This window comes from Camelina sativa, chromosome 8 (genome assembly GCF_030686135.1).
Source record: "Camelina sativa cultivar CO46 ecotype springtype chromosome 8, ASM3068613v1".
Taxonomy (NCBI): Eukaryota; Viridiplantae; Streptophyta; class Magnoliopsida; order Brassicales; family Brassicaceae; genus Camelina; species Camelina sativa.
In genome coordinates this window covers 1574072-1598967 of record NC_141887.1, presented here as the reverse complement: position 1 = coordinate 1598967, position 24896 = coordinate 1574072, and the positions used below count along the sequence as shown (strand labels likewise).

Sequence of the window (24896 nt, the reverse complement as noted above, 5' to 3'; positions counted from 1 at the left end):
TTGGTGAAACCAGATAGTGCAAATTAGCAAGAGTTGGAGTGTAAATTTTGGCCCATTCACTACACTGTACTCCACAAGGTGTAACCATTCACTCACAGTCAATACATGGAAATACAAGAGTAAGAAAAAAGATTGATGACTATGATGAGAAACAAATTATGGATAAGCCTTAATTATGTTGGGATATGTGTTCTTGTTAATCTTATGATACGGGTTATACAAATATTATTGTGTGAAATAGACACGCATATATATATATATTCCAACCCAAGTGAATAGCCTTTCTAAAATCCGTTTACGAAGATATGTTCAGTGAGTCAACCATGGATAAAGAAATAAGAAAATAAATATGTTATTCACAGTGGTTAAAAAGCCTTTGTAAGTGTTTCTTTTATAAATTTTTATAATCCACTTATCCATTATTCATATTCATTTACAGTACTCACAAATGGTTATCTTCAGAGATGTCTGGGGGCGATATTATTTTGCTCCTTTTATCTTTTTTTTTTCTTCTGCGAAGTTCCTAAAATGAAACCTAATTCGTCTTATTTGCTTACAAAAGAAACACTTACAAAATGTATATTATATGGTTTATTCACACGTTAAAATAGTCGTCCACCTAAATTGAGGCCATCATGTAATGCCGTCCTGTTTGGATTATAAAAAAAAATAATAATAAACTCATTTCGACTAGCAACATGAAATCTCATGCATCCCGTGACAGCTATTCAATATCAACGTGGACGGCCCATGGAATATCATAAAAACAGCACGCAATCTTAAGACCCAAAATCGAACGGCGACCCATGAGAAAGCATTAAACAACGGCACACAGTTCAGATCTTCGCGAATCAGGCGCTTCGCTGTCCATTATAGACACTAAAGCATATCCGCATCTTTTGGCACGTGCGAGATCCTAATAGTTTCCCTACAACAATGATAACCACAAGCGGAGCAATTTCCGCGAAACATTAAAAATATTTTCAGGTACTCTTTTTTTTTTTTTTTTGCCATTCTCTCGAGTTTAGAGGGATTTCGAATTACACAAATTCTATTGCCGCTTATTCTCAAACATTTTACGGTTATGGAATCTCAATTTTGGTAGTTTTAAGATTCCGTTTTTTTTTTTCTCTTCATTTCAATTTCGTATTGTACAGTTTTTAGTTGAATTTTAGGGTTTCGGATTGAGTTTGGTGATTATGCTGCTATGGTCTGATTCTTTCCTATTATGCTCTTTTCCTGTAATTTGAAATGCTAATTTCAAACCTTGTTGTTTATGTTCTGAGAGATCTGTAATAAATTTTTGCATAATCTGACCTGTTTAGATGATATGTTTTTTTTTGTTATAAAAAATATATATCTTAGGTTTATCGCATCTTTCTGGAAGATTTTGCCGCTATCATGAAGTTCTTGGAGTACACTAACCTTGACAGGTTACACTTCTTCTATATAAATTGGGTCAAATGGAGTTATTGCTTTGTTTTTTTTTTGTTGTTGTTGTTGTTGTTGTTGTTGTTATGAACTATGAGATTCAATTTTTTAAACACCTTTGCAATCCAGTTTGAATGTTTTTATGGGTGAACTAAATCTCGGGGAAAGAACTATCAAAGGTTGTCTGGAAGCTTATTCATGTAAGCCACCTGTTTGTGTTCTTCTTACTCTCAGGGTCAATTATTCCTGTGGGTTTACAAGTAAAATAATTTGATGTTTTTTTCTTTTTCTTTTTCTTTGATAGGCAAACATGCAGGAACTGATAAAAGATTGTCTCTTAGTTTGGAGAATGAGGTAGTTTGATACTCTATGAAGCTATTCTTACATCTGAATTTAGTGGTTGTAATCTTGGGACTTCAATCATTGGAATGTTGTTTTGTTGTTTCCGGTTCATTTGAACTCAGATGCTCGATTATCTTGGGAAATCTTCTGACACTGACTCTTCTTCACCCGTTGATCTCTTGTTAAGCAGGTCAAGGTAATAAAATCTTCTAGTTACAGAGTTTTTTTAAACCATATGTTTATGATATAGATCTGTCTTATGTTTATATTTTGTTGCTTATTCCAGTCGAAAAGCTTTGATCTACTTGGTTCTTACACTCTATCAGATGTATCCAGACTACGATTTCAGGTAAATTTTTTTGTGTTGTAAACTTTTTTTTTGAAACGGGGGGGATTATGGGTAATGTCATTGTCAGCTTCTTGGGCGACATGGCAACCCGCTATATAATCCCCCACTTTAAAATCTGTGTGGGAGTGTTGTCAGAAGGTTTGACGAACGGTTCATAGAACTGTAGGAGTTGAGAGTTCGATTCTCTCCATTTCCCAAAAATCTATAACTTAACCAGTTGTCTGAAGTGAAGTGTCTGATTGAACATGATAATAAAATACACCTATGTTATATAACTCTTGTCACTATCGCATTGTTTCTCTATTTTTTTTTTTTGGTTTCCAGCGCTGTCAAAGCACATCAGTTTTTTTCGGAGGAAAGCTGGGACACGTTTAAGCAGATTTTTAACAACTATATGTCTGAAGCTTCTAAGGTATTCCAAGTTTCTGTTTGATGGAACTTCTAAAAAGGCTTGTTTTTGCGAGGGAGAATCACTTTGACCTTCTTCAGTGATCCAAGTCGATTGAGATTTTATGTACACATGCGTATATAATACGTATTATCATCATATCTGCTGATAGGAATGGGCTGAGAGGAATGAGGATGGTTCCCTGCTTGAGGTAATCTACAAGGCTCTTGATGAGGTAAGTTCCCTGTAATAAGGAACTTTAGAAAAAGGGCAAGAGTAATGAAAAAGAAGTAAATTATACATATGTGAATGATACAGGTCGTAAAACTAGCTGAATGTGAGATATATGTTTACAACCCAAATCCTAATGCTGATCCTTTCCTCGAGGAAGGAGCAATGTGAGTTACAGCAACATTCCTTTTTCTATTCACTTATTTAGACGTTCTATATTGCCTGACTGTCATCTAAAAGGCTGCTTCCTCATCCTTTGTTTCTTTTGGGTCAAATCCAGATGGTCTTTCTGTTTCTTATTCTACAACCGAAAACTGAAGCGTGTTGCAGGTTTTCGTTTCTGCTGCACGAGGTTAGATGATTGTAATCCTACCAAGTTGCCTTTCTCTTTCACTGTCTTCTTCTTTAAAAGTCTTTCCAACTCGAAAACTATTTGTTGCAGTAACCTGGCAAGTGATGCATTTCTCGCTGACAGTCCTCCGTATGGAGAAGATGAAGAGATCTTTGACGACATGGATATGTGATCTCTGTATCGATATGCTGAGTTGCATATTCTGTAGAAAACCTGTATCTATATGTGGTATCTAGTCTCTAGGCTTGTATGAGTCTAAGTCAATGGTTAAGCTCTTTGCTTTCCTTTATCTGTGTAGTTGACCTGACTAATACTCTTTACAGTGTCATGTGAAAAATCTTATCAGTCCTTGTGTAATCCAATGTACTTAAATTCCATTGAAGAGACAAAGTGTTGAGATATTGTGTTTATGTACGTGTCTGCTTCCATTCACCAGTGGTCACCGCAAGAGCAGACTCCATCATGAAAATGATGGAATCTGTTCATATCTCGGATAACAAGATCTCGCTGCACGATACCTGATAAAACTTTCATAGCATTGTGGCAATCCGAACATATCCGTAGATTCTTAATGATCAATATGCGATTTCTTGATGATGGCATTCGAACAAGCCCATATGCCAAAGCCAACCTCTCGCTGTGAACCCACAATCTCTTATCCTTTTCTTCATCGTTCATATCAAGCAGGACCGCATTCCGATCAGGAACATAACCGGCTCGTGTTGCTTTCAAGTTAAGCCATTCCAGCATTCCATTTATGAGCTTCATATCCGGATGATCTGTTAATCCCACACTGAAGAAATGCACATCTCCTTGATGTTCTATCCAACTTAAACCCGGTTCCTTCTTTACACCCTTTTCCTTCATGCTTTTCCTAATGGAAGCTACGTTTGCCCATTGTTTTACACCTGCGTACATGTTTGATAATAGAACATATGTTGCCTCGTCCTTTGGATTGATCTTTAGTATTTCCTCTGCCGATCTCCTTGCAACCTCTTCATTGTTCTGATTCATCGAGGCGCTAAGCAATGCTCTCCAGATCATAACACTAGGCTCATATGGAATCCCTTCAATCAGCTTCATTGCTTTGTCAAGCTGCCCTGATCTTCCCAAAAGCCTAACCATACAAGTATAATGTTCCAAACATGGTTCAATACCATGATCACGAACCATTGACTCAAAACAGTCTTGATCTTGATCTATTAATCCTGCATTGCTGCATCCAGAAAGAACACTGAGAAATGTTAACCCATTTGGCTTGCAATCACTATCCTTCATAATGTCGAAGATTTCCAATGCCTGTCCACCCAGTCCATGTGTGGAATAGCCTGAGATCAATGTATTCCATGAAGCTACATCTATTGTTTCCATCTCATTGAACACAGATTGTGCGACTTTGATATCACCACATTTTGCATACATGTCTATCAATGAGTTACTCACTGCAACTTTTTCGGCATTATTGGTTTTTATCGCCATCCATGAACTTGAACACCGAGCTCCATGCTCGCCAAAGAAGCACAAGCTCCAAGAGCACTTGAGAAGGTTACCTCAGTTACTGACACCTGATTTCTAAGCGCTTCACAAAACATGCTTAACGCTTTTCCTCCTTCGCCTAGATTCTCATACCCGACAATGACTGTGTTCCAGCTTACCTCATTTTTACTTGATAACTCAGCAAATAACTTAACAGCGCTATCCATTTTCTCACATTTGGCATATACATCAATGAGAGCATTTGAGACATAGACATCAAAATCAAAGCCAGCTTTGACCACAAGACCATGAAGTTGTTCACCTAAGCCAGAACACTTCCCGATGGCACATCCATTCAAAATACTGCTCAAAGTAAACTCGTTAGGGACAACAAAATCTTCTCTCATTCGAATAAAAAGATCAACCGCCTCGCTGCAAAAACCGTTTTGACAAAACCGAGCAATCATAAAACTCCAAGGTATCACATCATTCTTTGGCATCTCATTGAACACTTTAAAAGCACCAGACATGTCTCCGAGTTGTGTATACAACTGAAGCAAACCAACACCCACACGAGGATCCAACTCATAGCAAGTTTTTAGAATCCGTCCATGAACACCCTTGGCGAAATCAAACGCACCAAGCCCGATACTCGCCTTAAGCGCCGTATCAAAGGTGTAGTTGTTGGGCATGAAACCAGCCATCCCCATACAAGAAAGCAGCTCAAGAGAATCCTCGAAATACCCATTCTCTACATAGCAAGACACAATACCTGCCCACACAACAATGTCTTTACACAAAATCCCCTCAAAAACACTTCTTGCACTATCAACAGAACCACAGACAGAGTAAGCATTGATAAGCGCAGCTCCAACAAAAGCATTGGAATCAAAACCAAGCTTAACGATAGGAGAATGCAACCACCAACAAATCTCAGCTTTATCCAAACTGACAAAGCACTTCAAGAAGGAAGTGAACACGTGTGGGTTGAGCTCATGACACTCTCGATGCAACCTGCAATACAAACCAACGGGATCTTCACACGCGTATCCTTGAACGAGGGTAACATACGAGACATTGTTCTTCTCAGGAATTTCGTCGAACAGCTTCAACGCATCTCTGTCAAATCCGGCTTTCACGTAAGCGTTTAATAGAATGTTTGTAGCGAAAAGATCCAAGCAGCTTCCTTTCTTCAATACATCGCAATGAATAGCCTTTGCTGAGATATGATCGTTTCTCTGAATGCAGCGACGGAGCATTGAGCCGTAAGCATGGGAATCTACGCCTGGGATTACCGAATCCAAATCCAATGCTTGAACAGATAACCCACACTGTCGAATGAGATTGCATTGGATCAATCTGCGACTCTCTGAAACATGGATTGCTCTACAGAACCTCCTGATCATGCGAATTTGCGAGCGGAGAGAGAGGAGATGTATGTGTCTAATCCGGTTAATTCAAAACCGATTTATCCCAGCTGAGATCGAATTCTGGACAAAACCGATTTGGTGTTTTTTTTTTTCAAGTCAATCAAAACATTAATGAGACATGGGCCGGCCCAAGTGACAAACGTGGCCCTAATAGGATAACTAAACTGAAACTAGGGTTTCTCCGAGTCTTCTTCACCTATAAAAGACAGCTTTGGTTTTGGTAGCCTTAAAGACTCTACACAGAATCATTCTCTTGTTAGGTCTTCTGCTTCATACTTTTTCATTGATTCGTTTTTTCGTAGTTATGATTTCTCGATTTCTAGGATTGCTAGAGTATGTGGTTAGGTTTTGTCTTTTTTTTTTTTTTTGAAGGAAAAAAAAATGGTTTTATGAAAATTGGTTGAAGGAATCGGATCAGATGATGAATATTTTGCATTACAACGTGCTCTCCGATTAACCATGCGGATTATATAATTCGAGCTTTTTAAAACTGATGCTCCGATTCTTCAATCTACTTTATTTTTTTTATCTTATTTGTTTCTACAAATTTTTATCTTGTTTTGGTGATTAGTTCTCTCTCTCTGCTTAGCCGATTGAATTGCTTTCTAGCAATGTCAAAATTTAGTAGATATAATGTTTTACAAACATATTCTGATATGTCCTTGTCGAAATTAATGAGTCATGTTCTTTCGAATTAGTTAACTCTGTTTCGAATTTGTTTAGCTGAATCTGGTAGTTCAGTATTTGTTTATTGATTCTATTCGTAATCATTATGGCTTCTTAATATTAATGAGGTGAAGATGTGATAGCCTCTTGGAATGATACGACCAAATGCTAATATACTCTCAAAGCTGTGCTTTGATTTCATTGGAGCCCATTTGAATCATATCCTTTATACCTTGATCGGATACTTTGATTGACTACAAACCTAACTCAATTGTTATAATCAACATTAACTTATTAATGATTATCAAGAAATTAGTGAAGTCAATACCAGACACTTAGATATTCACAAAAGACCAACCAATATTTTCAAACTAAATCATGAATTCAATAATAATAATCTCTCTTTGTTTGGTCTAAGAGCTCTGACAAAACCTTTTTTTTTTTTTTGTCAACAAACACTCAATTAAATTAAGTTACAAGATTTTTGGTATTCTCTTTTAGCGAGAGCATGATGCGACCAACTAACTTATATAGGAGAAATGAAAACCACGGTATGTTGTTTAAACAAGGGTATAACATCCGGGTGAAACTACAATAGAAGAAATAACAAGCTTGAATGCTAATGGACAAATAGCTAAAGTAGAGATAAAGAGCTATTGAAACCATAAAGATAGTGAGAATCACCAAGGAGATATGCCACATGAAGTGACGGGAAGTTAACCAAGACTGAATCACTGGCCGCATAACGACAAATTACCACACTGGAATACAAAGATTCCGACGGGTTTTTAAAAATCTAATTCGCACTAAAGATGATGAATGTTTAGCTCCCTGAAAAGGAGGCAGCATGTAGGTTGGGAAGAAGTTCCCAAGAGTCGAGTGCCGGAAGAAGGGTCCAAGATAGAACCACCTTGCCACACTACGTTGCAAGATCTGAACCAAGTGGATAAGGAAGAGTGGAGATTATGATGAAACCATGTAGTCAAAAGACATTGACATGATGAGGAAATTTTTGCGTTATACCTCTTAATACATAAGGAATGTCTCTTATTAGATGAGGAAATTAAAATGTTTAAAATGTTTTCACTAAGCTGGCAGCTTAGTGAGGAAAGTCTCTCATTAAATGTGTTATATCCAAACTGCCCGCTTTCAGAGGTGAATCTCACCGGCATCAAAGCCGGCCAACTACAAGTAGAGAGGGAGGAGGATGTGGATCTAGAGAATGCTTGAACAAAGTCCTCGGAACCTCCTAGTAAGGAGCAACCAACTTTATTCTTTGATAAATTGTTACGTACTAGAGGGGCTCCATTCAATTGCCATACACCAGCACGCGAAGTTCCAAACTGGCGTACAAACTGCCTAGAAAAGCCACAATATCTCAACACCGGAATGTGAACATTATCATCACACCTTCGGCCTCTATCTAACATTTTTGAAAAGAGGTCCACGACAGGATCACCTCTCAACAGAAGAATATCCGATAGATAAGTCTCTCTTTTCATAAAGAGGAAGTACCAAACTTTTATTATAGTATCTACAAGCTGAAGTTTTGACCATGTATTTTGAAAGGATTCCAAAGCATGCGTTTATTACTTGGCTAGGGGCTCTGAACCGTTTACATACTAGGGACAGGTTGTCAAGCTGGGGATTTGCTATCCCGACCCAATGCCTCTTATGTAGTACACATGACGAATCTCATCAGCATCTATTCTTTGATTGTGTTTTCCTGGGGAAGTTTCGCAATATTTCCACTCACGAGCAAGGGTTGTTCCTCCTACTTTGTTTCAAGATGCGCTAGTGTGGTTGAAACGTCCTTGCAGAAGTAGGAATGTGGTGGCAATTCTCAGATTAATTTTTCAGGCTTCACTTTACCTTATATGGAAAGAAAGAAACTCCCGACTACACAACTCAGCTTCGAGAACTCCGGCAAATCTGATTGAAGAAATAAAGATCATCATTCGCAGTCGGTTGGAACCTATGCCTCGACTGCAAACTCCAAGACAATTAAGGACTCAAGAAGACTCGCTACTAATTACTTGGTTTGATCGATTCCAGAACTAATGTGCTCATCTCGCTTAGCTGTTATGTTGTTATGTTGGTATTGTGTAGGTGTTACTCGTTTGGAGGCACTGGTGTAACCCTTTTGTAACCGATACAATGTTCCAATGGGATAATTAATGAAGATGAAGGTTTGTTAAAAAAAAAAAGTATTTGAACTCTTAGGTAGTGAATGGTGACATATAAAAAAGCTAAAATTTGCGTTTTTGTAAAAAAAAAAAAAAAATCTGTATGCGGATTTGTCCACTGAATATTACCCAAGACCGCTTTCAAAACTACATACAAGTTTTTAACCAGCGTTATCTTAAAAACCGCACAGACCAAAGTATTTTTGGGCAATTGACAAAAATAGCACATATTTAAGTTTTTTGTTCCAAAACTAGCACACACATTCAAATATTCCAAATTTAGCACAAATTTGTATATTATTAAAAAAAATATTAATAAATTAAAACAATAATCTCTCTCACATCTGAAACAAAATAGTGACATTGTAACCACCGTGTTCTCTCTCACTCCTCCCTCTCCGTCGATTCCAAAACCATATGCAAACGGTGTACCACCGACAAACCCAATCAGATCTGAATCGGAGGTGAGTCATCGTTGTTCGGTGTATCATCGTCGAGCAATCAACGGTGGTATCACATTCACGTATCAGATTCATGATTCTTCTTCTTCCCTGATCATCTTCTTCGTCTTCGTGTCACTGTTCATCATCTGGTCTTCCTAGTATAAGCTTTATATCCATTTTCACTTGCTATTCTTCTTGTATTGTAGAAATTGTAAGCATTGTAACTTTTATATGTTTGTGATTTTGACTTTTCCAAATCCCTAAAAACCTAAATCACCATATTCTTATCAATTTAGTTAGGCTAGTATTTGAGGACATGAACAAACCAGAACTTGAGATGATTTTCAGTGTTGGCTTTATGTGTGTATGATTTGCAGTTGTAATTTTTATGTGTGTGTGATTAGGATTTTTGATTATGGAAGTCTCGTTCTTTCTCACTTGAATTTGTTGCAGAAATTAAAGAATCAAGTTATTGTTGACTGCAAAATAATTTATATTAGTCTACTTGACTTGGTCGTTCTTTCTCTTATGTATAATATGTTGTCATCCTTATTGATTGTTGCTTGTGTATTGATGTGTTTCTTAGTCACATTTGAAAATTCAGGAAGCATTGTTGCAAATTCAAAAAGACTTTCCTTAAACATATTCCTTGTTTTCATTTTAATTGCAGGAAATGGGGATTGATCATTGCTTGTTGGAGTTTATCTTATACTTCTCTCAAATGGGGAGATAAGAGTATGTAATTCAAAATTTGTTTAAGTTAGCTTCTGATTACAAGGTAGTAGCAGTATTGCAGTAGTTGTGGAATTGTTCTCATAATCAGTGCATCTAATGCAATACATGATGTGTTTGGATCTTATTATTGTGGTAACATTGGTAGTTCATGTGGTAATTAACTTTGTAGAGACACATATATGGTCAAAAAGAATTGTAGCTGCAATAACACTCAAAATCAAAGATGAACGGTGCTCATACAAGATTGAAGGCTTCAATTGCCATATGAGATTGAAGTTTTTACAGTTTGAGTCTTTGTATTCACATGGTCTTTGTTTTAGCATTAGGATTTTGGTTATGAAAGATAGTTTGGATGGTTTTCACCACAAAACTTGTTTTCAAACAAATTCAGGAAAGTTTTGTATTAATTATCTCGATATTTTGGTAGATAGCTATGTTTTCACCGGTAAACATATAAGAAGGATTTGAATGTAACATTCAGGAAGGATTCTAATATATTTATGAATGATTTCTTGAATTTCAGGAAAACCATCATGAAAAAGAAAAAAAAAACATTAGGAAGGAGTCATTGACGTTTAGGAAGAACTCCTTGAAATTTAGGAAGAATTCATTGACGTTTAGGAAGATCTTCCTAAAACATCATGTTGGATATTTCTATTTGCTACCTTTATTGTAAAACACAAATATTTGCACATAATCAAATCATTATACATCACTAATGAAGTAATATGTGATACAATAAAGCAAAACACATATAAAGAGATTTAAAAACAAATTTTTAAAAATTTAGGAACGATTCCATAGCTTTTAGGAAGGTGTTCTTGAATTTTAGGAAGATCTTCCATAATGACGAACTCAAACTTCCACTCACGTGCCCATTTTCCCATCTTCATCATCAACTCTCTGCTTTGTTCTTGAAATATTTGTCATCATGTATATCATCAATCACTTGAGTTAGACCTGAAAACCTTATTTGTCATCATGTATATCATCAATCATTTGAATTTGTAGTTTGTATGTCTCTGAAAAATTGTAGCAAAATCTAGTTGTAGGTTCTTCAAGTTTAAATATGATTGACACCTTAAACGGAGATGCGAGATCACAGTGAAGTAGGATGATCATAATACATTCAAGTTTAAAATTGTTAATTTTGCTCTTGCACCAAACCTGCAAACTACAAGCCAAAGAAGTCGACGACATTGAAACCAATGACAATGATGAACTTCTCTTACCCTTATAAATCATTTCCTCATCTTTCTCCACTCAACAATTTTCTACAAAACACCAATTCTCAAATGATTGAATGATGTTTAGGAAGGATCTTTTTTAATTCAGGATGGTTTTCCTAAAAACATTATGAGCATCTCCGTTGCAACCTGAACGCTCAGATAGTCAGACACAACTTTATGACATGGCTTCAGGTGTGCATTTCCCAACCCAAGAAATCAACAACATCAATTTAAACACACATTAACATGAAAACATATTCAAAAATTGATTTGCTAAAGCTTTTTACTTGTTCCCGTAAGAGGAATCAATCATCCACAATGACTTTAACTCCCATCTCAGCAAAAAACATCAATGGAGGAAAGTGTAAAGCTCATCACCGTTACAAAGCACACCGTCACTGTCTATATCAAACAAAACCGCTGATACTTTCCCCCAATCATCCATCGTAATTGTACTCAAAGGATTCTCCGTCACCGTATTCACTATCATAGACGACGGAAGTGCCGTAGCTTAATTAAACTCTGATCTTCGATCGGAATCTGGTGAGTGAAGATGCTATTGATGTGGATTTTTATTGTATTGGTTTCAGTTGATCGATTTTGACACTTAATTGAAAAGACATGAAGATCTGAGTTCAAAATCTTCACTGCAAGTTTCGTTGGAGCTTGGAGATCTAAGATCGTCAATTTGATTTTAAAAAAAACAATTTGTTATTTAAATTAAATAATAATCTCAATATACAAATGCTAGTTTTGAAAAATTTGATCATGTGGTAATTTTGGAAGAAAAACTTAAAAGTGTGCTATTATAGAATATTTCTCAGTATTTTTTATATAAAAGATATATATATATATATATCCTACGATTACTTTGTCAAACTTATGCAAATGGTAAAGAAAAATTATTATTTTTATTTAATTCATTCCTCTAGACCTCTCATCTTTCTCTCTCTATTAGTAACATCTTGTTTTTTTGTTAGACATTTATTTAATATTTTTCTTAAATGATTTAATGGATTTCAAACTATAAAATTGATTTAAATGATTTATAAATTCTTTTTTATGTTAATAATTATTATTTTAAATTTTTTGATTTTCTATAATATAATGTTCAAATTAAAATATAGTGGTAATTTTTTACTTCATATCAATTTGGGTATTTAAAATTCATAAAGTTATTGCAATTTTTTTTAAACATAAAACATATAATAATTTACTATTATACTAATTATTCATATATTTCTTTTCTATCATATATATAGTGTGTAAATTGCATCAACATTTTTATTTTACCATTCATACATTTATTGTATACTGCAAATAGTTTTTTCACCAATCAGACATTATATTGTACTGCTTATTTTGCATAAACTGCACTTGTCCTGCAAATATTTTTCTCCTGCACATACTGTAGTTGAACCGTACCGCACTATAAAAACGTTTATCCCACACTATCAATTACTATGTTACCATCTACAAGACTACAAACTAGAGCTTTGACCATGTATTAAAGTCAAATTTGCAATATAAGTATATGCGAAGCTAGATGATAGTCAAAAATGATGACCTTAGTTTCAAATTATGTAGCTCACAAGTTCTCGGTAGGTTTTGAGCGTTCAGTTTTTTTGTTGGTTTGTTTTGCGTATTTACAATTTACTTAGTATGGACATAATAAATCCAAATTTAAACCCACATTGATTCAGTTTTGTTAGGGTATAGAAATTGGTTACTTATCAATTGTTACTTGTCAATTTTGGATTTCAGGTTTTGGCTCGGTCCATTTAGATTTACTAAATTTTTGTTTTCTCATTTTAACTATGACATAATTTTGGTTTAGTTTACTAGAAAAACAAAAAAATCAGGCAAGTAAAATTCTAGAAGATGAATTCAGCTACGTACTCGACCTCCATTACACTTATTTACAGTCGTTCTGATTTCAAAAATGAAATACAAATGTATTACAAAAGAGACACAAATATTTACAACACCAGAAAAATTATAGAGAATACAGGGAAAAATCCATATTACCAAAAAGTCGTATGCACAATATACCAGAAATTTGTTTCAATTATAACGAGACATGGTTTTCAATTAGCGGTAAAGAGACATTAAATGGTAGTTCAGTTTTGTTTCTTAAATCCGGACCAACCATGCCATTGTTAGTGGCTAGTGATGGATACTATTCAATGACAATAGTTCTGGTCATACGAAAAGGCACATAAAGTACGCTCAGTTTATCCCTTCTCTTCAGCATCTTGCCAATTTACAGATTCCACCAAACTCTTTAAGACTTAAAGACTTCTGACGTGAAAAGACACATTAGTCGGCAAGACTTAGACTAGGTCGCATTAACTACTAAAGACTCACGTGTTTCTTAAAGTCATTTCCATTATATTAATAAGGACAAAGCAGACCAGACCAACCAATATAACTAAATTAAAGAAGCATGAGCGCATTTCTTTTTAATACTCACGGAAGCTTCACGAGAAGCCGAAAGAGGCGTGTTCATTTTCTTTAACCAAATACTAAAAAGATTAAAACAAAAGTAGTGACACGATATAGAATAGAGCTGCTTAATTAATCAAAAGTATCAATGAGACATTAAAGATAACAAACATTTTAAAAAACAATATATATATATATATATATAATCTTAGTAGTAGGTAACGTAATCTCCTAAAAAACGTGTCGTGGAAACAGTATACGCAGAAGCAACGACGAAGAGAGGCCATCGATTTCAAAGAGATTGGGAAGAAGCCAAATGCAAAAGGAACATGGATGTCTTGGAGAGTGGTGAAAGAGACAAATTTGGTCCATGTCCCAATCTAAAAAAGAAGAACGTTTTAGGCCGATGTCGGATGATAGTAAGGAGATGTCGATACTACTCTGCAAACACAAAAAGACGAAAAAAGACGAAAAATGTGAAACCGCGTTTATTTTGTAGAACTTCTACGGTCCCATATAAAAAACAAACAAACAAAACAAATGTTCAATTCTATCAATTCTATCCTCATTATCTCATCACTAATAAAAACGAATCATATCTTTTGAATAGCTTGTCGGTGTAGCAAACACAAAAAACAGAGTCGAGGTCAACGCGTTTTTAATATTTTAAACCTACGTATAACTCTATAGTCTATACCTACTTAGGTCTACTATACTACTCCTACTTATCTCCAACTCCAATGTCTATCTACGTGGAGGTAGAACATGTGATATTGTGATTTGTTGAACAACCAGAGGAATCTACAGTTTTGTGTGAGTAAAAAAAGAGACAGAGCATGTAATCATTTTTTTTTTTTTTACATCGTCATCATTTTTATTTCATGGGGTATTATTATTAATGGAATATTAATATATATAATAAAATTAAAAAAGGGTCGACACAGAGAAAAGGAGAAAAAAAGAAAAAACCTTGATGTAATAAGTAATCCTTGGATTGTTGGAGAATAAATTACCTCTCCTTGCGCTTCTCTAGAAACCTTTGCAATGACTTTCTCCTTGCGATGGGAAGATCTGCATACACACACAAACCAGTTCCCTTTTTCCTTCAGAAACTAAAACATAAGTTTATACGTCCTGATTCCATAACTATCTAAATACGAACTTGGACTCTTTTAACAAAATCTTTGTTTTGTTGTCTTACAACTAATTCAAAACTAATTAGCAACTAAATCTTCCCTAACTAACAACAAAACATCTACATGCAACGATATCTCTGTAAGTATAGAAACAGTACTCATAAATCTTAATTAATTAGCGTGACACTTTTAGCAAATTATTTTATTAATTATTACTAACCTCCTTCTAGATTCTGGCCAAAGAGCTTTGGTCTTAGAGTGGTCGGAGTAATTACCGAAAGATGAGTCTCCGTCGATGATTCGTCCTTCTTCGAAACCGCTGTGTCCTTAGCGACCTTCATAATCTCCTCAGCCTTGTTACGAGACACTTGGTAAACAGATACGGCTCCACTGTAAAAAATAGTCATAGGTACGGTTCCAGAGACAGCTTCCGTACTTTGCCTACAAGAATATTTTTTTCGAAATTTTGAATTTCAAATCTTTTTTTTTTTTTCCTTCATATATAGCGCCCAAAAAAAAAGAGCTTTAACGTACCTGGCGAGAGACGCGTGGACCGGAGAAATCGGGATCTGAAGTTGATGTTCTCTCGGAGTAGACGGAACAGAAGGAGACTCAGTACCAGTACCACCACCACCGGAAGCTAACAAAGATTTTATTATCTCCGGATCTATCTTTGAAATCGCTCCTTGCATTTCTGCAAAATTAATAAAATTGATTATTATTAAAAAAAAGTTTTAACATAGAACCAAAAAAAAAAAAAAAAAAATCGGTTACTCTTCGAAAAAAGAAACAAACCTCGGAAACTACGACGGCGATCGAGAAATTTCTGAAACCTAGGCTTAGGAGCGACGTTGTTGGTGGTTTGCTTCTTCTCAACACCGAGGAAGTCAAGTTCAACGGTAGCTCCTCCTCTAGTCATCTTCTTTGATTTAAAATTCTTAAAAGATCCGAGACAGAGAGAATGGAGAATTTTGAGATGAAGAGAGAGAGAGGCGCGAGAGAGGAAGTTAATTAATGAAGGATTTTGGAATAAAAGGATTTGTTTTGATTTTTCATGTGAGAGTATTTAAAAAAGGAGGTTATGTTATGTTACCCGTCTTTTGATAGTAATAATAATAACGCACGAGGTTCATGCTTTCTCTTTTCTTTTCGGCACAATTGGGGCTGGGCAAGTAAGTACTCTCTCATCCACTTTTTTTTTTCCTTTCTTTAATTTGTTTTTATTAGGCTCTCCCCCTAACCTCCTCTTAATCTTTCATTAATTTAATGATTTTAAAACACATGTTTGAATTGTTCATAGACCTTCTTTACTGTAATGGCTATACGCAGAAAGAAGATATTTCTTTGTTGTTATTTTTATCCGGAAATAACGGAAGTCCAATGAACATAGTTAATTGTTTTTAAAATATCTTCATATGTGGTGACTGAGACTATCCAGACATGTTTTTTTTATTATGTTACTGTTTATCTCATTGGGTTCCTTCTGACCCTATACGTTTTTTCTACTCTAGTCTTTTTAGATCTGTATACTTTTCTCCGAACATGTTCTTCTTTTCCATTTTGTTTTATGGTTTTTTGTTCCCCTGATGAATTTTCTATTTTTAAAACCCAAGTAGTTTTACCTTATACTACTTACTAGTGTATACCAAATCACATATATATATATATTTCAAGTACCAAATCACATATTATATAGTCAGTCTTACTGAATTTTCAACAAATACACTTTCAACGTTACTGTTCAAGACTTGTCTATTTAGTTTGAACTGAAGTACTTTTCTAATCATAAGTACACCAATAAGCAAAGTTAGTGTTTCGAAAGATTACACTGAAGTATATATACAATGGTTTTCACTTTTCAAATTAAATCGAATCTGAAAACTCAGGTCTAGTTTGAAATTTGTCTTCTGCCGAACAAAAGAAAAGACTCGGTCGATGACGATATCCTTTAGATGATCTTGTCGATTGTGGTAGATTTTAACTCACATTTTTCTATCTTGTTGCATCAACCACTTCCGAACTAAATTAAATTAATTACGATTTATATTCTTTAATTATTATATGGAAAAATAACAAGCTTATACAAATTAAAGAACCACGTATAAAATATAAAATAGAAAAGTTTGATCACTTGATGGCCAAAGAGATAAATAAAAGAGAAAGAGTTATGATGCATGTCGTTCACGTGTTGAGATGTAGTAGTTAATTGTCAATACATCATCACTAGGCAAAGCGCACTTACTTATTCATAAAGTCTTCTTAGGGTTTTTTCGTTTTCGTCGCTCCCTATCATCTTCTCACGTTCACGTTATTCTGATTTGACTCTAGCCTCTGCCTCCTCTCTCTCTCTCTCTCTCTAATCCGAGTCAATACGTCTTCTTTATTCTTTTATTCCTTGTAGGTGAAGGCTTTTATTTATTTCAGTTATCTCACGTTTTCTCTGTGCTGAGCCGCGATTTTAATGTCGATGTATTTTTTTAAACTGACTAATTTGCCCCTCTTATCTACCTACTTGCTAATCAATGTATTTTCAAATTATCAATTTTGTTCCGATGAGAGTCTTTTAGGCCCAATCTCTGTATATTTAAAGTTTAAGCTTGGAGGTGTTTTTTGGGTTGGGTTCATGAGGTTTGACTTTGACAGTACTAATGGTAAGTGATTATGCTCGGTTTAGTTTTTTGTTTTTATTTTCTGGGTCAACGGTTTGCATAGTTTATACAAGGCCCATTCTAACTTGAAAACCCAATTACAATCGTATTTTCTTCCTTCCTAATTTCATAGATTGAGATATTTGCCAAGTTTCGAATGTATATGCTTTAATTAGTTGGTTAACATATCCTGCTTGTTTACCAAATTGTACATGAGTCTCTTTTTTTTTTTTTTCCAATATGTACTTAGATACGAAACTAGCAAGAAATAATACAAAAATGTAAGGGATATAAATTTGCTAAACACAAAAAAATGTAATATAAGTTTTATTAATAGATTTTTTTTTTTTTTTAAAGATAAAATGTAAATGTAAAAAGCCCATACCAAAACCAAAATAAAACCAAAACCATTCAATCAACTACAACTAGTGTCTTATACTCATCTCTACATATAGCATCCTCCATGGCCTTCATCGGATTAATCTCTCCATCATTTTCCAAAAACAGTTTCAGCAAATTCTTCGAAAACCCACTCACCAAACCCACTCCTTTCTTGTTTCCAGCCACCGGCGTAGCTCTCGAATCCCTCAAGTTCCAAAACACAATCTCCGGCACAGCTTCACCGTACCCTTTCTCTCTGTACTTGCTCACAATCACCTCATAATCCGTTTCCCACGCATTGCTCGGATTAGACGGTACACTGTTCGGATAATGCGGCATTCCATATCCATTGACAATCGGATAATGCGGCATTCCCCTTCCCCTTCCCCCTCCATTGTAATTCGGATAACTCGGCGGCCGCTTCGACGCTTGATCAAACTCCATATCACTGAAGACAAACACCCTCTTGATCATATCCTCAGGCTTCAGTTTCCTTTCTACAGCCACTCTCAGAATCAAGTCAAACACTTTCTGAAAATCAGTGTTCATATTCCATTGCATGTTTCTCACGAACTGTGTTTTTGAAAACAGATCGTCTCCTTTCACCAAATGCATTGCAGGGTTCTGGCTGAACGTTATAAGCTTTCCTTTCCATGGCTCTTCAGATAGCTCAGATACGAGCAAACCAAGAGCGACGGCAACCTCTATTGGTTCACCATTCATAGATGCCGAAACGTCACATATTGCCATGCAGTTCTTCAAAGTACCTTTCTCTTTAAGATCATCCACCATTCGTTTCCATTGCAGCTCAGAGACTTGTCCACCGTCTCCGTCTTCTAAACTTCTGATTATCTCGTGAGGTAGTAGAGCACCGGCGGCAACAGTTGCTTTTCCCGACTTCACATCGTCAAGATACTGCTGGAACCTCTCTGCGTCGTGGTTCAAGAATATCTCCTTGTAAGACTTCATCGCCACTGACGCTACACGGTTGTACGGGAGAGACTCCCAGTCTTTTGCTCCCATGTACACTTCAGGAAGCTGCAGAGTCTTACGGAGAGGAACAAGAACTTGCTTCCTTAGCCGGTCACGGACTCTGTACGCGTAGTGAGAGTCTTCAACGCCTTCGTATTCAGGGAATGACTCACGAGGGAAGAGCTTCCTAGCAATGCTCTCACAAAGAAGAGTTGCTTTGTCAAAAGAAGAATCAAGAGAGGGACACCACTTAGCCGCTAGAGAGATTTTGTTAGTCTCTCCGGATGTCAAAAACTCCATATCTTTCTTCAGGTGATCTGCGAATAGCTCCGAGACACGTTCGTGGAGAAACCTATAGTCAGGATCGTGAGAGTATCTTATCAATGCGTCCTTCCCCATTGAAGCCTTCGTCTTCTTCCTCTCCAAACTCGCTCTAACCTTCTCCTCTTGGTTCCTCTTCTCTGCCTTCTCTATCCTTTGTTTTCTCGTCGCCTCCGGCTTCTTTTTACTACCATGGCGACCCGGTTTGTGACCCCTTCCACGAGCACGACGATCACCATAAGAGGCTTTCGAGGATTGGAAAGCGAATCGAGCTCGAGATGCCTTGCCTTTGTTCTGGTACTTTTGCGATTTCTTGATCTTACGGATTTCAGCTCCTAGTAGAATCCGGTAAAGAAGCTCCGGGAAATCTTTAAAGTAACCAAATTTAGAGAGAGCCTCGAGGTTGCAAGCTAGGGTTTTGGGATGACGACCATGGAGCCACAACGCCGCCTTGTAAAACCCTTCCTTGTCGGATTTCCCGGTGCCACGGACTCCACGAAGGTTACATATAAGCTTGAGGGTGGTCAAGGCGTCGTGGTCCCAAGCCTTGTTAAGGAGGTCTTCGATAGATGACTTGCGCGTGGAGGGAACAACTTGGAAGAAGAAATCGAGGCAGGGGTTTCCTGAGGAGAGGTACGCGGCGGAGTTATTCTCGGTGTAGCCCATCGGTGGTGTAGAGAAGTCGTTGACTCTGGTTGAGTTGAAGTTTGAGACCATCGCGTCCATGAATGGGTCGCTTGGGCCAGAAGCTGTCACGGGGTTTGGGACGAGAGAGCTGGGATCACGGATCTCTGGGGGACCAACCAAAGGAGGAGACATGGTTTCTTTAGAAGAGATGATGATAAAAAAACGATTTAGACTTTTTAGAATGTATATGTGAGTATTTGTGATGCTGAATCAAGGAGGAGAGGCTGCACCTAATATATACAAGCATATATGCCGACTAACTTTTGCTAGGGCTTCCTAAAGGTGTTACAAAGATATGAGTATATCATAAATCTCCATAGATGATATGTTACGAGGTTGTTTCCGTCTTTATGCAAAAAAAAAAAAATGATGCAGTGACTTGGGGATCACGTTCTTTCGAAACCGTTTTGACTATTAGTCTATTATACATTAATTGCCAAAGTTGATTGGTCTAAGATCCGACTTGGAGGCGAAGGAATCGACAATTATAAAAGTCTGATTGATTTATGAAATTATAATATCTCTAGGATAATATAAAAGAACAGGCCCGTCCACCACCACACTTTCTAAACTCTGAAGTCTGAATATATACTTGTTTGAGTATTTTAAGTAGTCGTGCGCGTTCGGTGATAACCGATTAAACCGAACCGAAAGAAACGACTATTTTGGTTATCGGTACCGATTGTGAGAGAAGGCATGAACCGATCGGCGGAATTATTTTAGAAATTCGGTTACTAGTTCGGTTCGGTATCACCTAACCGAACGGTTCTTCGGTTCTTCGCCAACAGTTACATGTCGTCAAAGCAGCTTCATGAAATAAGGCTAAGAAAATGAGGATTAGGTATGTTGAAGATACGCCATTAATATAGCTCGAAGAAAGACAATGGACGAAAGCAGATGATACGTGAAACGCTAGGTTAAATGCGTTTCATTTAACATTTTTACATTGTTTTGGGCTTATTTTATAAAAAATCTGTTACTGGTTATATGGACTAATCTATATGTGCAGACCCATATTTTTTACAGTCCGTTAGGTGAAATAGAAAACCCTAAATCTAAATTATGTTTTTTCAATTTTCAATTTTTCTCTCTTCGCCGCTTCTCCTTCCCCTCTCTCTCTCATACCCTTAGTAAATCTCTTTATATTGTTTTTGCTTCACATCTTTCTTTTCTTTCTCTAAATCAGTAAATCTTCACAAAATGAGCAACTAACAAGGAAAACTTCGACATCGCTAATTTTAGTACACGTAATTTTGTCCCCTTTTGTATGCTTCTTAACTAGAGCTGCTTAATCCTACTATGCTTGTTAGTACAATATAATAATGTTGTTCTTCTGTGGTTGCTTTGTCACAAGTCGGAGTCGGCCATAATATGTCACCGTCGCAAGCCTTTTCTTTTTAATTTATGTTCGGTTAACCGAATAAACCGAAGAAATAACAAAAATCGGTTTACTTCGGAATAGATTTTAAAATGGATAACCGAATCGAATAAACCGATTACCGAACAAACCGAACCGAATTTTTGTTCGGTTTAGTTCGGCAGAATTCTTAGAAAACTGAAAATTTGAAAAACCGAAAAAACCGAAAAAACCGATTGCCTAGGGCTAATTTTAAGGATTCAAACAGTAAACACTAAACAACGTGGAAGGGACAGTGCCAAAAATAAATATATCTAATAGGAATCAAGATATGAGACTCACAAAAGTCAAGCTCCGATAAATAAATTTACATATAACATATAGAAACATAACGAAGGGGAAGAAACCAACCACACAACTAAAGAAAACCAAAGTAAAAGAAAGACATAGAAACAAACATTAAGGAATATGCTTTTAGGCAGACACAGAGCTGTGTGCGGTTTGAAATTCCGAGACACTAGTGAGCAGATGATGCGTAGCCTTCTCGTAATTCACAAAACCCATGAACCAAAAGTCATGCCCGTCAACCGTCGTCACCTGAATATACTTCTCCGGAGGAGTCTCCTTCATCACAACCGGATTCACCGTAGCAACATTCCCCAACGGTACCACCACCTGCCACAAAACCCATATATACACCACCAAACAACATTCAAACTTTATCCCAAACATCTCCAATTTCACTTTTGTTTTTTTTTCTTAAGTTAAAACAAAAAAACATTGACTTTACCCTGTAGTAGCTCCAAGCTCCTTGGCCAGAAGGTGCTGTGAAGAAGAGAGGACGGTCACTGCAGAAAGCTACACGAGCATTAGAGAGATAGATAGTTCCAGCAACAGGTCCTGTCGTCGTTGAGAGGTAACATGCGAAAGTTTTCTTCAGACTCTCGTTTGGCTCTGTTCCGAAGATCTGCCTGAAAAGTGACTCGAACCCTCCCTTTGTTATGGCTTTCGCCGTCAAATTAACCTTTCCCCACGCCGTTTCCGACATAGATGGTCCTGTCTTCACTGCAGACACCCACAAAAAAAAAAAAAAAAAAAAAAAAAAAGACTTAAACTTGCTTGTTCCCAAATGTTCCAATTAAGAAGAAATCAACAAAATTCGTCATCAAAGTTAAGTGGGAAGGAGACTTACGATTGTGCCAGAGGTTACGAGCGACGGTTTCAGCCTTGCGGCTCCAGGTATTGAACATTCCGATGACTGGCTCGAGAGGGTTGTTGTTAGTTTGGTGATGATCGACAGGAGAGTAGATGACGTAAGGTTGGTACTGAGTCTGATGGTTATCTCCGGCGACCCACGCAGCCGCTTGCTGGTTATCGGGATGAGATACGGGAGCTGCTGGAGCTCCCATCACGTGAGTACCCCATTTCTTCTGATCCGGAGACGATGAAGAAGATTCTTGTTGTTGTTTTTGGTCTCCTGTTTCTAGAGTTTTGGGTTGTTCTTGATCAACGATCTGTGGCTGAGGCTGAGGCTGGTGAGTTTCTCCTTCTTTCGATCCTGTCATGGGTGAAAATTTCTGAATTGGTTTTTGATGATTCGAGAATCTTCTTCTTCTATTGAAATGGATTTTGGTTGGTTTTGTTGTGTGGCTTAAATTTGATAATTTTAATTTATAAGAGTGGGTTTCTACAACTAAACGCGGTTTTGGGCATGTGTAGCCTTTGGCATTAAGAGTCGGACTATTTTAGGACGTATTTGTTTATTCTATAGAAAACCTTAGCCAATAAGATAAAAACACGGTTTTATAAAATGTTTATTGATTACATTAAAATTACTAGAAAGGTTGCGGTTGCCATGTCATTCAATAATTACACCTTTTTTGTTAGAAATTGAATCTTCTGGTAATTACAGTTATGAAGAAGATCTAGAACAAGGAGGTGATTGTGATTTTTGTGACATGCATGGACTCTCCTCTGTCGGCAATTTCAAACACGTTCTTCCATATATATATATGACTTGTTAGGCCTTTTGAGCCCATTACCAGTTTTTTGTTCTAATTTAAAAAGGTCCATCAAGTGTGAGTAGGTCTTTAATCTTATCTTCTAGATTCAAAATTCCAAAAAGCCTGTCTTCGAGAAGAATCATAATGAGAATGAGAATCCTTCAAATCAACAACAAATTACAAATCAATTTAGGCAGTAGGCGTGTGAAATCGAAATCCGATCGTCAGAGATTTGGAACTTTCCCTTTTTAATTGAAAACTTAATCATCTTCTTCTTCCGCGTAATTGCCCTGTAAATACTTTTCCTCCTCGCTTGTGCCTTTGTGATATATATTTTTGCTTTCATACAGATCATAAGATCGTTGACCTTACCAAAATAAAAAAAGAAAAGAAAATGGCGAAAGAGGGAACAACGGTGGTCGGAGTTCCGTATTACGCGGGACAGAATCCGTACCAGGCCGGGATTGTGCCGCCGAATGCTATCTACGGTGATCCGTTGGGTGCTCCGATCCAGCAAACGATTTATCGAGACACTCCTGCTCCTTTCAATTGCCTCTATTGCGGCAATACTGGTCTCACCAATCTCAGGTAATTCATTCGTTCACCTATACGATTCATGTACCGCTCAGTCGATTCTAAATTTATCCTGTGAATCTGCGATCGTCAATTTAGATGCGAGATTTACATATGTAGCACTAGTAGTAAAGTTGTGGTTTAAGTGTATTGAGATGTGGAATTTAGGGTTTGTTTGATCAAAGACCTTTCTCCTCATTTGGGGTTTTTGATTTCAGGATTGTGTCGTTAGCTGTAGAATGCGTCCATTTCTACTTTATTAAAATTCAATTTTACTCTGGTGGTGAATGGATTGCAAATTTGCTTTGAGCAGCTCCTGAAGTTATCTCTGTGCTTCACATTTTTTTGATTGTTATGGAGACACTGTAGATATCATTTTGAAGAGCATATGATATGAGACTGTAGTATTCATTGTCACAACCTTTTCTTATATGTTCATTTATCTTCTGTTTTTTTTTTTTTTTTACCTTCTCTTTGTTTGTGAGTTGTGATAAGTAGTTTTGGATTTGAAACAGATCAAAACCTGGTGTTGCTGCTGTTGTTGCTTGTATGATGCCGTTTATGCTTGGATTCTGTTTTCTCTGCCCTTCAATGGATTGTCTCTGGAACAAACAGCACCATTGCCCTCAGTGTGGGAACAAGGTATATTTGATATGTCTTCTTCTCCCCTGCAACTCTCGTTGTTCCATTTTTCTTTTTTTCCTTCCGGTATCAACAAAGATTGTTTCATTCATATGATTATCTATTTGTTTACAGGTTGCTGACTTTGAGAAATCAGATCCTTGCCTTGTTATGGATCCACCTATGTGGAAACAGCCGAGCTTTGCACTCCCTGCATGATAAGATGTCTTCTTTTATTATTCTGATTAATATTTTGCTTCTGAAGTTGAGTGGGTTCTATTGCATGTACTGAAAATTAATCTAAGATCAAGAACAACCCTATAGAATGTGTGAGAAATGGAATGGTATATTCTTCTGTATCCTTTCACTGATTCATGAACTGAACCGGCTATTGTCTTCACTCTTGTGCTTTCTTGGCTACAAAGTACAAACGTATGAACAAGGCCAGAAAATATATATAATATGTAACTGCGTAATAAAACCATTTGTGAGAA

General features: G+C 36.6%; 5 protein-coding genes, 1 long non-coding RNA gene and 1 pseudogene across 12 annotated transcripts; 3 read left to right on the top strand and 4 right to left on the bottom strand.

Annotated features, from left to right (window-relative positions):
* The first annotated feature begins 791 nt into the window (after positions 1-791).
* On the top strand, positions 792-3494 carry LOC104705571 (uncharacterized). Of its 3 annotated transcripts, none has more exons than XM_010421591.3 (11): positions 792-987; positions 1366-1433; positions 1561-1631; positions 1736-1785; positions 1896-1969; positions 2060-2122; positions 2447-2534; positions 2683-2745; positions 2829-2908; positions 3022-3093; positions 3184-3494. In XM_010421591.3, the coding sequence occupies exons 2-11, from the start codon at positions 1402-1404 to the stop codon at positions 3263-3265; spliced, it is 675 nt and encodes a 224-aa protein (XP_010419893.2). In that variant the 5' UTR covers positions 792-987; positions 1366-1401; the 3' UTR covers positions 3266-3494. The 3 variants fall into 3 exon arrangements, with proteins under 3 accessions (XP_010419893.2, XP_010419894.2, XP_010419892.2); XM_010421592.3 differs by having other exon boundaries at positions 964-1101; XM_010421590.3 differs by having other exon boundaries at positions 986-1210.
* Positions 3358-6049, bottom strand: LOC104705570 (putative pentatricopeptide repeat-containing protein At5g13230, mitochondrial pseudogene; annotated as a pseudogene).
* A 3158-nt stretch (positions 6050-9207) lies between these two features.
* On the top strand, positions 9208-10522 carry LOC147939585 (uncharacterized). The gene is made up of 2 exons (XR_015563285.1): positions 9208-9315; positions 9965-10522. It is a non-coding gene; the product is annotated as an uncharacterized LOC147939585 (long non-coding RNA).
* Positions 10523-13815: 3293 nt separating this feature from the next.
* Positions 13816-15985, bottom strand: LOC104705569 (protein TIFY 9). Of its 4 annotated transcripts, none has more exons than XR_015563922.1 (5): positions 15635-15920; positions 15374-15533; positions 15115-15280; positions 14673-14774; positions 13816-14144 (listed from the first exon to the last, which is right to left on the bottom strand). XR_015563922.1 is itself a non-coding variant. In XM_010421588.3 (5 exons), the coding sequence occupies exons 1-4, from the start codon at positions 15756-15758 to the stop codon at positions 14713-14715; spliced, it is 567 nt and encodes a 188-aa protein (XP_010419890.1). In that variant the 5' UTR covers positions 15759-15985; the 3' UTR covers positions 13816-14144; positions 14673-14712. The 4 variants fall into 4 exon arrangements, 3 of the variants coding, with proteins under 3 accessions (XP_010419890.1, XP_010419889.1, XP_010419891.1); XM_010421588.3 differs by having other exon boundaries at positions 15060-15280; positions 15635-15985; XM_010421587.3 differs by having other exon boundaries at positions 14717-14774; positions 15060-15280; positions 15635-15985.
* Positions 15986-17798: 1813 nt separating this feature from the next.
* On the bottom strand, positions 17799-20164 carry LOC104705568 (uncharacterized). The gene has a single exon (XM_010421585.2). The coding sequence runs from the start codon at positions 19978-19980 to the stop codon at positions 17899-17901; it is 2082 nt and encodes a 693-aa protein (XP_010419887.2). The 5' UTR covers positions 19981-20164; the 3' UTR covers positions 17799-17898.
* Positions 20165-21501: 1337 nt separating this feature from the next.
* Positions 21502-23184, bottom strand: LOC104705567 (GEM-like protein 5). Its single transcript, XM_010421583.3, has 3 exons — positions 22398-23184; positions 21996-22270; positions 21502-21880 (listed from the first exon to the last, which is right to left on the bottom strand). Exons 1-3 carry the CDS (start codon positions 22768-22770, stop codon positions 21680-21682), a joined length of 849 nt encoding a protein of 282 aa, XP_010419885.1. The 5' UTR covers positions 22771-23184; the 3' UTR covers positions 21502-21679.
* LOC104705565 (GSH-induced LITAF domain protein) lies at positions 23077-24896 on the top strand. 2 transcript variants are annotated; one of them, XM_087461886.1, is made up of 4 exons: positions 23077-23283; positions 23559-23796; positions 24297-24423; positions 24538-24896. In XM_087461886.1, exons 2-4 carry the CDS (start codon positions 23603-23605, stop codon positions 24619-24621), a joined length of 405 nt encoding a protein of 134 aa, XP_087318012.1. In that variant the 5' UTR covers positions 23077-23283; positions 23559-23602; the 3' UTR covers positions 24622-24896. The 2 variants fall into 2 exon arrangements, with proteins under 2 accessions (XP_087318012.1, XP_087318011.1); XM_087461885.1 differs by lacking the exon at positions 23077-23283 and adding an exon at positions 23298-23489.

Bases quoted from the DNA above. Each gene is read 5' to 3' on its own strand.
- LOC104705571 (XM_010421590.3), top strand. The intron at 1,434-1,560 runs GTTACACTTCTT...TTTGCAATCCAG, and splicing joins GAGTACACTAACCTTGACAG to TTTGAATGTTTTTATGGGTG. The intron at 1,786-1,895 runs GTAGTTTGATAC...ATTTGAACTCAG, and splicing joins CTCTTAGTTTGGAGAATGAG to ATGCTCGATTATCTTGGGAA.
- LOC104705565 (XM_087461886.1), top strand. From the start codon at position 23,603: ATGGCGAAAGAGGGAACAACGGTGGTCGGAGTTCCGTATTACGCGGGA. The intron at 23,797-24,296 runs GTAATTCATTCG...GATTTGAAACAG, and splicing joins ACTGGTCTCACCAATCTCAG to ATCAAAACCTGGTGTTGCTG. The intron at 24,424-24,537 runs GTATATTTGATA...ATTTGTTTACAG, and splicing joins GCCCTCAGTGTGGGAACAAG to GTTGCTGACTTTGAGAAATC.
- LOC104705568 (XM_010421585.2), bottom strand. From the start codon at position 19,980: ATGTCTCCTCCTTTGGTTGGTCCCCCAGAGATCCGTGATCCCAGCTCT.
- LOC104705567 (XM_010421583.3), bottom strand. From the start codon at position 22,770: ATGACAGGATCGAAAGAAGGAGAAACTCACCAGCCTCAGCCTCAGCCA. The intron at 22,271-22,397 runs GTAAGTCTCCTT...GGGTGTCTGCAG, and splicing joins TCGTAACCTCTGGCACAATC to TGAAGACAGGACCATCTATG. The intron at 21,881-21,995 runs GTAAAGTCAATG...GTTTTGTGGCAG, and splicing joins GAGCTTGGAGCTACTACAGG to GTGGTGGTACCGTTGGGGAA.
- LOC104705569 (XM_010421587.3), bottom strand. From the start codon at position 15,758: ATGACTAGAGGAGGAGCTACCGTTGAACTTGACTTCCTCGGTGTTGAG. The intron at 15,534-15,634 runs GTTTGTTTCTTT...TTAATTTTGCAG, and splicing joins TCGCCGTCGTAGTTTCCGAG to AAATGCAAGGAGCGATTTCA. The intron at 15,281-15,373 runs GTACGTTAAAGC...ATATTCTTGTAG, and splicing joins GTCCACGCGTCTCTCGCCAG to GCAAAGTACGGAAGCTGTCT.